The sequence below is a fragment of the Onychostruthus taczanowskii genome, unplaced genomic scaffold (assembly GCF_017590055.1).
Source record: "Onychostruthus taczanowskii isolate IOZ18803 unplaced genomic scaffold, ASM1759005v1 scaffold80, whole genome shotgun sequence".
Taxonomy (NCBI): domain Eukaryota; kingdom Metazoa; phylum Chordata; class Aves; order Passeriformes; family Passeridae; genus Onychostruthus; species Onychostruthus taczanowskii.
Window position 1 is genome coordinate 537968 of NW_024505893.1, and position 12390 is coordinate 550357.

The following is a 12390-nucleotide window of genomic DNA, read 5'->3' on the forward strand; positions in this document are numbered from 1 at the left end:
TTACTTGGAGCAGATACTCAGCTGTACTACTAATACAATCTGTTTTTAAGATCCCCAGACCTTGGCTTGGAGCCAGGCCATTCACTGGCCTTTATTGACTGGAATGCTTGTTAAAAGGGCTGAAAGTGGGAGGGTTACTGCTAATAGAAGTTACAATATTGCTGCAGAAAGGCAACAACTTCCAGAAAAAAGGAGTATTTGTGTTTAAAAAAAAAGTGTTTGTGGCTTAAATCAGGGCCCTGCCCATTTAGAAGTGCTGGTCTGTGTATGACTGATCATAGGCTCAGACTTTATGGCTGTTTTAAGGGACCAGCTACCCAAATCCTTCCTAACAGGGACCTTAGTCCACTGTAAGCAATAATTAGCCCATGGATGAAGAGTGAAGACTTGAAGGAATGGTAGATGCCCACCTAGAGAAGACCATCATTGTACTGAACCTGAATATAAGCTATGGTCTGCCAGAGAGTAAATGTTGTATATTAACCTGAATGGAACTATGCTGTTTAACCTCAGAATTATTATTTGGCAATATGATTAGATTTATCAGCCTTGGCATTTGCAGTGATGCCCTTTCACAGTGTAGCTTAGCTTTTGATTAAAGTGGAAGCACTCGTTGGACTGTTTAATTTCTGGGATGTCTGAGTTTCAAAACATCCTTATCCATACCTCTGTCTTTAAAAAAAAAAAAAAAAAAACAGCTCTCCCTCTTGCCTTCCTGGCATGTGTCTGACCATTTCCCTGGCACTGGAAAATCTTAAAACTTGTGTGTGTGTGTGTATACCCAGGCAAACCATCCCACTGCTGTCAAGCTTTGCTTGGTGTTGTATTCACATGTGCTGTGGTTTAGACTTGTTTCCATCATGGCTTTGTGAAAGTTCTTCACAAAACAAGTGCAACAGAGCTTCCTGGGAGTGCTTGGAAATTCAGCCAGAGGATGGATGGCAAATGAATGACAACACATGTTCATGTGCAGTTTAGTTTTGGAAAAACAGATACACAACTGGATAGCAAGACATTCAGTCAAGGCAGGCCTTGTCTTTTGAGTTTCTTTCTCAAGGAAAAAAACAACGATATGGTTTGAGAAAACAGCTCTGTGCAGTTCTGTACAGCTGTTCCCCACTTCAGTATTGACCTCAGCAGTCCAGGCAAGGAAAAACTCATGGTAGGAGATTCTCTAAGTCAGGCTCTCACGGGGAAAGGTCTTGGTGACAGTGAACAACAGGGATATGCACTTTGTGTGTCCAAGGTGTTATCCAGACCTCAAAATAGCATCTCAGCATCTGTGAATAAAAGAGGAATAGGTGAGAAAGTTCAGGTGTCTGCTGGTTGGTCTCAGCACTGCAGGCTGTGATGGGGCAGGAGAATACAGCATCCTTTTGTCTGCCCACTTTATCCTAGGAAAAGTACTGTTTGCTAAGTAATCCTGTCTAGTGGGAAAGCCTGTGTAAAGTGTTTCCCAGCCAGGAAATCTATCTAGCACCTGTGCTATTTCTGCACACTCTCCTCAGTCACCCAGGAATATGGGCTGGGTGGATGTGTCTGGTTCAACTCCCTGTGGACAGGAGCTGGCCCTGGATGCATGAAAGGATAACCTGGCCTCACCCCAGCTGGCTCTGCAGAGGAGAGCCTTGTACACATATGGAGACATGGCAGAGCTGGTCTAAAAGGGATTCTACAGCTAGAAATGACCAAGAATCCCCTGCATTCCTGGGCACCCCAAATAAATTGAACACGTACCTGTTGCAGGTTTTTTTCCCTCTGGAAGTGACAGCTGTCCAGGCTGGGGTGATCCCTCTTCTCACACACGGTGCGTTTGATTTCCACGTGAAGCATGTACTTCAGCCCTCTGACTATCTAGAGAAAGCAGTTTCCTCCTTTAAAGTGAGGGCAGGGAAAAGAGATGCCCAAACTTTGGCTAGGAATCAAGTGCTACAGCTGAGAACTGTGTGTCACCTACACAGAGTCCCTCCTGTGTAGCATTGCTACAGGGGACAGCTTTAGCAGCCCTGAGGAAGATCAGGGATTTTGTGTCTCGGATATGCCATAGGAAGGTCAGTTAGAAGATGATTTGGAGAACCACCAGGAGCCTGCTGCTCTTACCTGTACCATGGCTTTCTTTATCTGTGATTCCTTAAAGAGGAAGAGGTCATTGGAGCTGTTGTTGTATCTGTAGACCCCAAAGCGAGCTGCCTTGCGGACCTCGGGGTTGTTGGTGCTCACTGGGACTGGGAAGCCAGGTCTTATGGTTGAGTGGGGTGGTGTAACATGTGTACCTGAAACAACACAAAACACCAGGGTAAAACACATCAGGGGTGGGAGCTTCAGCCCTCTGAACCAATGCTAAACCTTTTACTTGTCCAATGCATTTGTACTTGAGAAGGTCTCTGCTCGCATCTGTTGCAAAGTAGTTTTTGTTTACATGCCTGAAATGGTGAAACAGTCCTAGGAAACAAAGTGACGTAAGGAGATGCTGCCAGAAATGAAAGCAGAGCTCAAAATTATTTAGAAGAAGCCAGAGTATCACAAATATTATTTCAATGTCTCTGTTATAACTCCTGGTTTATGAAAGGACCAGCTTTGAAACTGCTTATAAAGAGAGGTCATGTTGCTCAGAGAGCAGTATAGTTTTGATAACATATCAAACACTGGCTCGAGAGTCCTGCTGCTCTTAATTTGCATATCTTATCTTACAGATACAAGTTTTTATCCCACACCACACCCTTAAGCCTTTGATGGCATCTTGAGGTTTTTATGTTAGAAGGATTCAGATGTTAGGAAGAAATTCTTCACTGAAAGGGTGATGAGACACTGGCACATGTTTAATCCCTGGAAGTTTTCAAGTCCAGGCTAGGTGGGGCTTTGAGCAACCTAGTCCAGTGGAAGCTGTCTCTGTCTGTGGCAGGGCAGTTGGAAGTAGATGGTCTGTAAAGTCCCCTCCAACCCAAACAATTCTGTGATTACCAAGGTCATGGAGTGGAGAAGCAAGGTGTGCAGGAAATGGAAACTGGGGAGTGTGGGGGGTTAACCCATGACCTTTCATATTACAGCAGTTCATAGAACCATTTACCGTATATTTTTACTTGATTGTGTAGCTCTTTCCCCATGCACTACTTATTTTTGAATAATTTAAAGCTCAGAGCTTACGGTTGATGTCATTATTTCACCCCCTTTTACATTTCCCTTCATCTCCATTTTCCCGATTCTGAAATCAAAGAAAAGGAAAGAATCCCCAGCCCTGCAGAAGGTGCCATCCAGCCACTGCTAATGCCAAGGGCTGCCGGTGCAGGAGGTGACCCTGTGTGCGTGCAGGCACTGAGCATGGGTGTGCTTGTGCACTCAGATTTACACACAGAGGTTGTACGAAATCTGCTGTGAAAGTCAAGCTTTTTATCACCTCTAGCTTTTTTTCACAGAGAGCTCTCTCACCCCCAGCCAGCTGCACAGAGCATAGGCTGTGTACTGAACCCAGTCTGCAGGGGCAGCTTGATGATCCAAATTCTACTAAAAAAAAACCCAAACCAAACCAGAATTACGTGCCGTCATCAGCATAGAAGGTGACAAAAATTTATCTCACATGTTGATTATGCACATCCTACTTGTACTGTCACATCCTTCTCACAGGTGTTAATTGCTGCACCCACTTGTAGCAGTGCTCAGGGATTTACATACACCTCGACCTGCAAAAGAGAGACTCAGTTCCACATCCCTCCTCAACCCAAGGATGTCCAAATCCATCTCTCTTCCTGGCTGATACCCCAGCTACCTTAAAGACCCCTGTATTTTCTTGCAGGTGGGAGCTGAGAGACCAGGCCATGTGTTGGACAGGAGTGATGTTTAGCAGGTGGCTTTCTGTCTGCTGTGGAGGTGATCAGCTCCCCTGTGCCATAACTCTGATCTGTGTTGGCACTATGGGTGTGCAGCCAGTGCTGGGCAAGTGTTGTGGTGTTTTTTCAGCCAACAGCCCAGAATCCACTTGTAGATCCCAAGACTATTCTCTGTGGGATGGTGTTTTCCCACTGCAGCGAGGGTGGGATTTGAAAGTCACAAAAGCTTGTGACCATTCAGCCTTGGACCAAAGGTATTTCGCAGGCCAGCGCATCTTACCCAGTGCTCAGCTCATGGGTAAAACTTTTCACAGGGGTTTAAGGCACTGGCATCCACAGGTGACTGAGGAGGGCCATGCAGGACCTGTCTGCAGGCAGAAATGAAGCTCCAGGCAGAGCAGGTTTGCCCACAATGCCAGCTGTCCTCTTCCTCAGAAATGCCATGCTTTTTCCTGTGCCATCAATACCAACCCAACAGCCATAGGAACCAGCTTTTTCCTGAGCTCACCTAGCAGCTGGGACATTCTGCCAGGCTGAGAGCTGGTTGCTGTCTTGGGCTCTTCTTGCTGCTCCCCAGCACCTTGCTTGAATATCTGCTTTCACACCTGTTGGAAAGGCAGGTGTTGCAGTGGTGGGGTTGTTGACATCAGATACTGCTCTTTGTAGAAGGGGGTGGTAACCACAGCCTCTTTTAATCTTAACACAATGTCCTTTTGTGGCTTTTGAGAACCCTCAACACCTCTTGAGTCATGGTGACGTCTTTTGTAGGCGTGGGGTGAATGAGGCTGGCTGAAATCATGCTCTGTGGATGGGAAGAAAACTAATACGTGTATTATTCAAACCAAGAGTCAGAGTCCAAGAGCCCTTGTTCCTGACTCCAGTGACTGGGAGATCCAGCAGTGTCACACATGGCCAGGCCTCTGAAATGCATCACCTGGAGAGGTGAGCAAGCTGGACAGGTGTTGTGGACAGGCAGACTCAATATACCATGTGTTGTAAGCAGGGGATAGGTTATAGGTTGTATTTTCCCCCAGCTTTCACCAAGGGGTGCTGGGCATTTTACCTTGTTCACCTGTTGCAGCTGTTGAAAGTGAGTCATGCCAGAGCAAATTTGGTATAAAATCTACTGAGCCCTCGTGGGAGCTCTTTATCCCACCATTTTCCTCTGGGGACTCAGATTCCTAAAGGCTAGGATTTGGTTTTCTTTGTGTGCTTTCATTCCCGTTCAAGGTGGTCACTGCATGGCAAACACACAGGTCTGAAATCACTTTTAGTGTTTGGAATTGCTTGCAGTACTCTATTTCCAAACCCCAGGGACTCTTCTGGTGTGAGGTACCTGTAATTCTGATTTTCTCTCTGAAGCCTTTTCTGACCATTTCATCCCTGGCTTGAGTGCCATTTCCTAAAAATTAGAATTTGTGTAAGGTGATGGCCCCATTCCAGGCACAAGGCAGACTTGGGTCAGAGGTCAAATAGCACTGCAGGGCTCTAGGCACACCAGCATTCCTGAAACATCCAGGCTGTGTGGGAGCAGAGGCACAGCACAACTTGGCCAGGCACCTACAATACCCGGAGGCCACGAGTGTGTGGCCTCTCAAGATCTCAGATCTCACAATCTGGGCAGACAACTCTTGCTGCTCTAGTGAGAGATGCTTAGGACCAGAGCAATCATATTCAGAGCCCATCCTTGCTCCTGGATTTGGAAATGGGAAGAGAGAGATGGAAAAGTCAGTCCTCCTCCTGCTCCTTCTATTGGGCAATAGTAGAGTTAGACCCTTTTCTTGCTCAAAATTAACTGGCAACCATCTGTTATTAAGCAAACAAGGGCTGTTTTTGCAGATATGAGTTGAATGTTGTGTTAAGAGGCTCTCTCTTGTGCTTTCCTCCTTGAGGATTGCTTTGGGGACCTTGTTCCTGCAGTATGAGAGAGTAATCCTGTGGCTGCTCCCTCTGAGGCTGCAGTGAAACAAATAAGCAGATTGCAACGTGTTGATTTTTTTTTCCCACCAGATGCTTAGAAAACCTCCTCCCCATTTCTGCCTCCTTTAAAAACTTCCTCCCCCTAGCAAGGCTAGGGCTTTATCTTTACATTTAAGATGTGGCAGAGTTCCTGCATGCCTCTGCAGCCCCCAAAGGAAACCACAGCAGAAACAAAAAGCTACTGGCTAACAAACAACATCCCCGAGTTCTTTCTGTATATGTGAACCAAAGTAATGCTGAAATATATTCAGTAGTACTGGAGCAAAACCTTCAGAGAAAAACACTCATGTCTGCAGCTCCCATTCTAAAGATTTAAGGCCAGCTGCAATCAAGAGAGTTCCCTTGCTCAGCAAAGAAAGAAATGAAACAGGTTAATGCTTCATTAAAAGTCAGCTAATCTGCACTCAAGTGTCCATCTGTACTTAGCAGTCAGATTGTTACCCGCAGCCTTTAGATTTAATAATCAAGGTCATGCAGAGTTTAAACACTGACAAATGAGTTAAAACCATAAATTGACTTTAAAACCCCTAAATGATACCCCTGGATGGCATGGTTCACTACACAAGGAGAAAGTCTTCTGAGCAGTTGGGTTTTCAGCTGCAGCCTGAGCCCTGCAGGGCTGAGCCAGCACGGGCAGCAGCGGGAGAAAGGCTGTTCTTTACCAGAGCCCTACGTAGCAGCACTCACAGAACGTAAACCACAAGGAAAACAGCAATTATTTTCCATTCTTACCGCCTGAAGTCCTGGTGAAGCTCCAGAGTGCCAAACAGCAAAGTGCAGCGAAGCTGCAGGCGAAGTTCGCTGCCATCTCCGCCACTCCAGAAGAGGAGCCCGACAGCCACAGGAGTAACTGCCCTGCTTCCTGCCGGAGAACTGCTTCTGTGAGCGCTCTCATTGGCTGGTGGGGGAGCAAAAAAACACCCCAAAACCCCCTGAATCATCACAGCTCTGATGCAGACTTTGCTTCCTGCTGATGACCACATACCTCGAAGTCCAGCCACAAAGCTGCGGCTTGGTGACAGCAGCACCAGCCTTGCACAAGGCAGGGACTTTTGCTTTGCGATCCTCGAGGGCAGAAGCGCAGACAGATACGTGTGACACAGCACTGGAAAGGGCTGTGGGGGTGTGCAGAGTTACAGTCATGTGCTTTAAGGATCATGGGGAAACTTCACACCTAAGAAACAGGCAGTGAGCCCTGGGGCCATGGCTCTTGGCTTGCGCTTGTGCATCCGTGTGCGGACACCTGACAGAGATGATGGGTCCAGGGTCTTGCCTCCCCTGATGAGGAGATGTAGGTTTTGGGTGAGGGAGACAGGGAAGTTTTAGGGGTACTGACCCAAGGGGGCTATGTGGAACAAAACCAGTAGGGAAAACATTTTGGGTTTGGTGGTAGAGCATCACAACCTCCATTTATAAAAGGTGTTATGACAACAGGAAAGGGTGGCATTAGAGGGGATGAGTTTCTCCTAGGTGATATCTAGAAAGAAGAGAAACAGGGGGACAGGGGTATTTTGTCTCTCTGTGGCTTGCAGAGCTTTTCAGCTCTGTGGTTGAATTATCCAGTGCCAGTCCTTGGTTTCCAGAAGATCCTCTCTAGGCAGTGCTGGCCCACGCTGAGAAGCTTGAAAGACCAGGGAAAGGGCTTGGTTGCCAGACTTGGTGGTGCAGCTGAAACAACCAGCTGACAGGTTCAGGAGACTGGGAGGTGAAGTGTTGTCTCACTGAAGGGCTGAGAGGGGTGGACCTCACTGTGTGTGTGTGCATATGTTGTTTCAGGTGAGCAGGAAGGTGATGGCTGCCTTTCACTTGACCCAGCAATGCCCCTTTTTGAGCAGAGGCATCTTATGGCCTCAGGTAAAGTCCTAATGCAGGGCACTGCAGGTAGTGTATAAAGGGCTGGAGGAAAATATTCTTAATATTTTGTTGTAGGAAGGGATTAGATAAATCCTCTTTTCAAATGTCCCACAGAGAAAGAGTGGGGCAAGCATGGTGTGTCATGCTGATCATCAGTCCTTGCATAGGCTGCTGAATCAGACTCCTAAGCCCATGGAAAACACTGACACAGAATGAGCAGGACTATATTGAGGGGATTTTAATTACTCTCCCTCCTTTTATCTTTTTTGAGCTCTGGTGGCAGCCTGACCCACGACTGTGACACAGGCAAGGACTCCATCAGGTGTCTTCAGCTCCCCGCTTTCTCCTGAAGAGCTGTTCTCTACATTTGCTACCTCACTGACAGGTTCTGGTGAGTATTTTTCTCAGCCTATAGTCAGGTGCTTTAACCTCCAAGAAGGAGGTGGTTGGGACCCTGTAAGGCTCCAAAACTTGCTTGATGAGACTCTTAAAAAGGGCTTTTGTGTTTTCATTTACTCTAAGGTAGAGACATGGGAACAACAGTATCAGGATGTTCTCAAGGGGTCAAACAACTAAAAACCCCTTTACTGGCAACTTTCGAAAACAAACGAGTTTTGGCAAAATGTTTAGAGTACCCTATATCAGCCTTCAAGTACCTAAAGGGAGCCTAAAAGAGAGCTGGGAGAGGGATTTTTGATACAGTGACAGATCCACAGGAAATGGCTTTAAACTGACTGAAGGCAGTTTTAGATGAGATATTGGGAAGAAATTCTTTACTCTGAGGGTGGTGAGGCATTGTCACATGTTGCCCAGGGGCATTGTGAATGCACCATCCCTGGAAGTGCTCAAGGCCAGGTTGGATGGGGCTTTAGGCAACCTGTCCTGGTAGAATGTGTCCCTGCCTGTGGCAGGGGGGTTAGAACTGGGTGACCTTTAAAGACCTTTTCATCCCAAACCATTCTATGATTCTATCATAAACCCAGACAGCAATTTCAAAAAAGCAGCATTTGTCTTCAAGTGACACATTTTTTCCTGTCTTCTCCCCTTGCCCCTTCTTTCCATAAAAATTGATCAATTACAGCTCTTCCATATCAACTTTTTCTAGTGCTGCTTTTATGATTTTGTTGAGGAAGTTTCTCTAGCTCTTTACTCCTAGGAAGTAACAGAGTGCTCACTAATGAGCAGTAGTATTAATAGTGCTAAGTGATACTGTGTAAAAAACCATAAAGAACATGACACCAAAAATCCCACCAAACCCCTTCCCCCACTCCCCAATAAGAGCCAAACAGTATCAAACTCCTCTAAGGCCACAATGTACACATACCTGGTATTTTTCCTTTGGGAAGTTTTGTGCTGTGGAATAAACCAGTGGCTGGAGCCTGTGACGGCTGTCCCTTTGCAAAGTCTCATTCCAAGCAGGTGTCACCCCCTGGGATACTGCTCTGTGCTCCAAATCCTTCTGCAGAAGTGAAGCAGCGTGATGTTTTGTCTGACATCCAGCCCCAGAAACCCCCAGATACTCTTACCATTGAAGCTCCCCAAGGGTCACTGGTAGGAATTTCATCCCCTTTCCCTGGAAAGCATGTCTAGATCTCCTCTACACCAGCCCAGGGCATGTGGGGCACTTTGTGGAGTAGATTTCACTCGCTGAATTTCCCAGTGTGTGAGCAGGCATCCTGAGCAGGGAGAGGATGAGCCTAAGTGGGCACAGAAACACTCACAGATTATCCCAGGGTAAACAGAGCGTTTGCTTTAAGCAAACAGCCAGCCCTGACCCAGTCTACATCAAACTTGTGATCTTGCTGCATTAAGAAGGATTATATAGATCTTGAAAGACTTGCACACATGAAGAAGCCTCGTGTTTGTTTTTTTTTTTTTTTTTTCTGGTGTGAGTAGGGGATGTTTATTGCAAGCCTTGGGATACCAAGGCTGCTCTGTTTTCTGCAAGGGAATTTGCAGGGTTGTTACGTTCTCTCTCTCACAGTTGGCCCGAGTTACAAGAGGCTTTGGCAACAGTGCAACTCTGGGGACTCTTTAGATTAAAATAAAAGAAAACCAACCAAACTTCTATTATGCATAAATCAAGGATGTAATTTTATCCTCCTTTGGAATGAAGAAGTAGAAAAGCCACCGTACCTGATATTTGATTTTAATTTGGAACATGATGTGGACTTCCTCATCATCACTTTTTGCTTCAGTTATTTAGAGCCAGACATTTGTCCCTGCAGCACAACCCACAGCTGCTACCATGCTTCCTGGAGCAATGCCAGCAGGATCTGCAAGGGATCCTCTTGCAATTATGCTCCTGTAAATGCAATCAGCATCTAGCCCTGCACCCACAATATTTCATTTTCAGTTCTGACTCCCTTTTTGTACTTTGTGGATCAGTGGGGACTGTAAGAAAAACTAATCTCATTAACTTTTGCAGGGAGTTGGAAGATGACTGGAGTGTGTTTGAGTTGTGCATTCCAAGGCTTTAATTAAGATGTGTTTACCACTGTCAATAATTACGGTTTTTTCTCCTTTAAGTCTTTTTAACATTTTCTGGGCTTTCATCAGATCTCTAGGGCAGCTAATTTCATTGGTGTTGCTGCAGTGAAGGGTTTGAGCAAGATACTCCATGTTGGAGAGCTGCACTTTGTAAAGGCAAAATATGCTGAGGTCCAGAGAAAGGATAGTTCAAGGAAGAGGCACCAGGATAAAGAATTCAGTTGAGGACTCAGCTGCTCCTCTACCTTCCTACAGCAGGAACACCTCGCCAGCTTTTGAAAGTGGAAAACCACCCTGACAAGCCACAGATACTTGACACCCTCCTGAGCAGGGATGTGGCTGAGCAAGTTTGGTGAGGCACAAGGGGAAGGAGCATTGGGTCAGTGCTGGTGTCCACACGTGGGAATATGTGTCCATGTTTGCAGTAACAAGAGGATCCATGGGAGAAATTGGTGGGTTGACCTCCAAGCAGAGAATTTGTCTACTTGCCTTTCCTGCCAGGTGCTCTGTAGCTGACCCACACTCCCCTGTGCCTCCACTGCATAAAGAACTGGGATTTTCAAGGGGATTGAGACTCATGCAGTTGCATCTGCTTTTTTTGTTTTCTTACCTGCAATAACTTCTGAATTTCTGTCCAATATTAAAGCAGTCTGGGAGGCTTGAGGATCATCTGGTTACCATACATTTCTAGAGGAGAGATGTGAAGAAGAAATAACTTGGCTGGGGCAGGGGTAGGGGACACAACAGTGCCATTATTTAGTTTATCTGCCAGCAGCACTGTCAGCTGCTGTGAGAGATGGCCTATGGATTGCACTGCAGGGGGCTGTGATATATGTGAAGACCCCTCCATGTTTTACCTTGTGGCTGTTTGATTAATTTTGACATGAACAAACCTCCCATCCCTTCCCTCTCCAAATGAAGAGCCCAAATGCCTGGAAGCATTGGCTCAGTCAGCCAGCTGGCTGGGGTACTTTTTTGGACTCAGCCTGGTTAAATGGGTCTTATCACATCAGAAAGGGACCCTTAAGGGAGCTGCAGGGGTTAGAACTGCTAAAAAGCCATCCAGGTGGCCAAAGTAGGGGTGGCAGTGAGAGGCTGCCTCGGGATGGCAGCTGTCAAGGATCAGATGAACGCTGGGTTTTGGATATTCAGGATCAGTCCTCGCACGAGCCATGAAAAAGCAAGTGCAAGACACAGTGAGGCACTGGCACAGCAATGCAGGCCTGTGTCTGCAATGCAGTGTGTGCTGCAGGTCTCCCAGTGTGAGGGGAGAAAAACCTGTGCTCTCTAGCTGTGATTGAAAATCCCTCCCACAGCTCAGAGGAGCTCCTGTGCCTGGCAGGTGCCCAGCTACTCAGCGCTGGTGAAACTTGGATCTGACAGCCCCAGTCTGCTTCTGCTGTGCTGTGCTGTGCTCCCTCTCACCAGCACTGCCAGCTCTTCCCTGGTTCTTCACTCCACGAGGAGCAACCACCAGCAGATCCAAAGGAGGGCTGAGATGTGCCACACAGGTGGCAACACCAGCGTGTACAAAATGCTCCCTGGGCTTTGAGGATGGTGCTGGAGAATGGTGTCCTGTAAAGAGCAGAAAATCAGGTCCTAAATAAAATTTAAACCAAGCAGAACTGTGTGCTTGCTGTCACTACTTAAGGCACTTGTGGTGCCCAGGCTGAGGGCAGCAAATGAAATCCCCCCTCCATTCCCAGCCATTCTGCTTCTCCCTGTGGTTTGGGCAGAGGCTGAACAGCCACACAATTGCTACCTGCTGAAATCCATTGCTGAAAAAATGTGGTTCTATAGCAAAAAAAATGAAGAATCAATCAGGGCTTAATGATTTTTCCCTGACTGCAAAATTGCTGTTTCTCAGCAATTGGAATCCCTGTCCTTCTGCTCCTGCTGAAAGGCTAAGGAGGTTTTTGATCACAGGCACGAAGTGAAAGCTTCAAAGCCCTTGTCTGCAGACAAAAGGGATTCTCAAAACCAGCTCCACCTGAGAGAGCAGCTATGAACAGCCCCTGCTTTGTCAGTGCCTCTGAAGAAATCCAGGTAGTTAACAAGGATGGAATAGCTGTACTTAAGTTTTATAAAAGGATCCAGAAATGCCACTAAGCCTCCCTGCTTCAGAGCACTCTGTGAGCTGTGCAGTGGTGGTCAGAGAACAATTGGATGTCTTTTCACCTTGTCTCGAGGTACTGTGAGATTTCTGCACTTCTCTTGGAATAAGCAAGTGCAGCTGGCTGTT

General features: G+C 46.7%; 1 protein-coding gene across 1 annotated transcript; it reads right to left on the reverse strand.

Annotated features, from left to right (window-relative positions):
* Positions 1-978: 978 nt before the first annotated feature.
* Positions 979-6663, reverse strand: CST7 (cystatin F). The gene is made up of 4 exons (XM_041424147.1): positions 6537-6663; positions 2101-2273; positions 1738-1854; positions 979-1280 (listed from the first exon to the last, which is right to left on the reverse strand). Exons 1-4 carry the CDS (start codon positions 6610-6612, stop codon positions 1188-1190), a joined length of 459 nt encoding a protein of 152 aa, XP_041280081.1. The 5' UTR covers positions 6613-6663; the 3' UTR covers positions 979-1187.
* Between the last annotated feature and the right edge of the window lie 5727 nt (positions 6664-12390).

Coding starts and splice junctions, on each gene's coding strand:
- CST7 (XM_041424147.1), bottom strand. CDS start 6,612: ATGGCAGCGAACTTCGCCTGCAGCTTCGCTGCACTTTGCTGTTTGGCA. Junction 2,274..6,536: donor CTTCACCAGGACTTCAGGCG/GTAAGAATGGAA, acceptor GTGTTGTTTCAG/GTACACATGTTACACCACCC. Junction 1,855..2,100: donor TAAAGAAAGCCATGGTACAG/GTAAGAGCAGCA, acceptor TGCTTTCTCTAG/ATAGTCAGAGGGCTGAAGTA.